General features: G+C 48.7%; 1 protein-coding gene across 1 annotated transcript; it reads left to right on the top strand.

Annotated features, from left to right (window-relative positions):
* Positions 1 to 6: 6 nt before the first annotated feature.
* On the top strand, positions 7 to 3,013 carry LOC141372314 (spermatogenesis-associated protein 31D4-like; the record flags this gene model as incomplete). The annotated part of the gene is made up of 1 exon (XM_073890817.1): positions 7 to 3,013. A coding segment is annotated over one exon (3,007 nt), but the record flags the coding sequence as incomplete, so codon positions are not given.
* Positions 3,014 to 3,019: the final 6 nt, after the last annotated feature.

The following is a 3,019-nucleotide window of genomic DNA, read 5'->3' on the forward strand; positions in this document are numbered from 1 at the left end:
AAATCATCAAAGCTTAAACAACAACTCTTGTGTGAGTTAAAGTTTAAATTGGAAAAGAGAGAGCATCATGATACCATCTCCTTTCATCAACTGCTATGCCCAGACCCCTCCTGTGAGGTGAGTAATAGAACAACTGCTGACATCAATCGGCTGCTGTTCCTGGAGGCCCTGGAAGATGCTACTCCCTTGGCTTCCACAGCCCCTGTGACTTCCTCATCGTTCACTCTCTCCCCTGACTCCTCAGCAGTCCCTCCAGGAGACCTAATATCAGCTTCTCTGCCTGAGCCTTCCCCACCACCTGCCTCCACCTTCTCACCTAACCCAGTGACCCCCTTGGCTGACTTTTTTCCACCCTCACCACCGGGTGGCTCTTTGCCACCAGAGTCTTTTCCTCCCTTGCATTCCGAATTCCCAAAGGACAGTTTCCCACCCCAGTCCCTTGCCTTTCCTCCAATCCCACCAAATGATGCTCAGACAGTGGATCCTGTTGTCCATCCAGAGGCCACTTTGTCTCTAAATACCATCTTCTGTCCGGACTCTGCCCTTTCCCAAGATGTCAACCCCTTACCGGAGTTGTCCCAGATGGTAAATCCCACTGAGACCTTTGCTTGTCATAATCCACCACCAACCCTGTCTGTTTCACCACCACCGGACTGCAGTTTAACTATGACTCAACCTAAATCGATTTCCATCTCAATGAAGCCTGTTCCAGAGATCTCATCTCCAGATAGCTCTGGTGGGTTGTCTACTTATGTCCCAACAATCACAGGCTTTAACCCCTCCAGATTGTCAATTTTAGACTTCCCTTCGTGGCAAACTCATGCCAAAGACTTCTTCCCTTCAACCTTGGCTCCATATGATTTCCATCAAGAGTTTCTGGCCCTCCATTCTTCAGAGGCTTCTTCCGGGGGAGACCCTGCAGCCAAGCTTGTGGAGCCTGTTAACCTCTCACTTCTCAGCCCCGATGGCTTGGCACTCCTAGAGGAACAAGTCCAAAAGAGGAGTGACTTCTGGATGTGGAAGGAAATGAAAAAGAGTTCTGTTCCAAAACAAACAATTGCCGAAAAACATGACTTGGAAGTTTCCCTTCCTTTCTGGAGCAGCAAAGATCAATCAAAGGAGCTGCATGTGCATCGGCAGCCCCCATATCCTACAACCACCTTGAAGGAGGGCCATTTACAGCAAACCCCCATCCAGTTCTTCTGGGGTCTCCCAGCTCTGCATAGTGAGTCCTTGTTCTCTGTTGCCCATGTCTTAGATAATTGTTCCTCCATCTTAATTTTTAACAGAGTCTCGAATGCCTCCACAGAGCAGGAATCCCCAGTAGTTCCCCATCCTCTTCCTCTGTCCTTGCCCCAACCCCAGCCCCTACCTATCCCTCAGGTCCAGCCCCAGGCCCACCTTCAGTCCCCACTCCCCATCCTGTCATCTGGTCCTCTAACCCAGGTTAGGGTCTGTGGAGTGTGTTTGCACAGACCTGAGATGGAATCAGAGTCTCTCATACCAACTGAAATGCAACATCTGGAATGGAACATGTTGCAGAAGGAACAGGAAACTGTGTGGGGTTTACCCGCTGTTGTCCAAAGATCCCAGGAGGACTTCTGTCCTTCAGCTCCTAAACCTCTTAATCACCAGGCCTCCCAGGCCCGTGTTGCAATCTCTATCCTTCCTGGACAGTTTCCTCTCACCGATGAGCTTCGAACAAAACTAGAGCGTCACCTTCGAAAGAGGCTCATCCGACACCAGTGGGGCCTGTCCCGTAGGATCTGTAAGTCTCTATCACTGATGGGTCCGAGTATTTTTTCAGAGACACCTAACTTGCAGCGCTATCATGGACGCACATGGATCTCTAAGAGTGAGAGTAAATCGAGCGAATCTGAAAGCGATGAGGGGGACTCAGAAATGAGTCAGCTGGAGGACGATGACCTGGAGAAGGACAATGATGATCTGGAGAAGGATCAGCGACACAACCCAGAGAATGGCCCAAAAGATTATCTGTTGAGTGACCCAGAGAGCTCTTCAGGTAATGATACGGGGTATGATTCTGAAAAAGAACTTAGGAGACCATCAGAGAAAAACTCAACAGTGTCTGTGGCGACTATAGGTCAGAGACAACCTGAAAACGTCCTGAAAATTCATCTGAGCAAAAAGTGTGAGGAAATTAATGAGGGTCAGCTCCCCGGGCCTGTGCATAATTCATGGCATACTATGAAGCAGACGTCGCTTCTTTTTGAGAACTCCCACACTGAAATAAAACACAGAAGTTTGCCACCATCAGAGGTTCAGGACTACTCCCTGAATACCTTCCGGGAGCTTCCCTTTATTGAATCTAGTGCACAACAGATGCTGGAAGCCCATATTAAAAGGTTTCGTATGATGATGACAGGGGGCCTTCCCTCCAGGGTCCTTGAATCCATAGAGCTCTTTAAATTGATAAAGGACACTTCCCATTCTAGCTTTTCCTCCTCTACAAACCTGATTTCTGAACTAAATTCTAAACCTGGGGGCTTCAACTCCCTCAGAGGAAGCTCTAAATCTCTCCATGGAGACAAAGTGGGAACAGCAAATTCAGCCTCCATCCTGGATCGTCCTCTCCCTGCCGCCTCAACTGTGGGCAAGGAAGAACAGAGAAGTCTGAGGCAATCACCCTCTGATATCAACCATGAGTTTGCAGAGGATGTTCAGAAGATTAAGGTTGGCACACAGACTCTTACACCTGTCAAACATGACACCATAGGCAACAGATGGCCCCCAAAGCTGCCTGCAAGGCAAGCTGGGGCCGGACATGAGCCAAAGGATAAGAGTGCACATTCTAGAGGTAGAGGAGGAATGCAAGAGGGCAAAAAGAATCTAGAACCTGTCTTTGTGCCCACAGCATCCAGGGTGATATTCAGGGTCAAGGAACTTGATGCTCATCAATCACAATCTGATATCTTGACAACCAGCAAGCCAGTAAGCTCCCAAATCATAAAGGTGAATGTTAATAAAGCCAAAACTACCATCCCCATTAAAAGCCCCC

This window comes from Callorhinus ursinus, unplaced genomic scaffold (assembly GCF_003265705.2).
Source record: "Callorhinus ursinus isolate GAN/ISIS: 27379988/994484 unplaced genomic scaffold, GSC_fseal_2.0 scaffold6093, whole genome shotgun sequence".
NCBI lineage: Eukaryota > Metazoa > Chordata > Mammalia > Carnivora > Otariidae > Callorhinus > Callorhinus ursinus.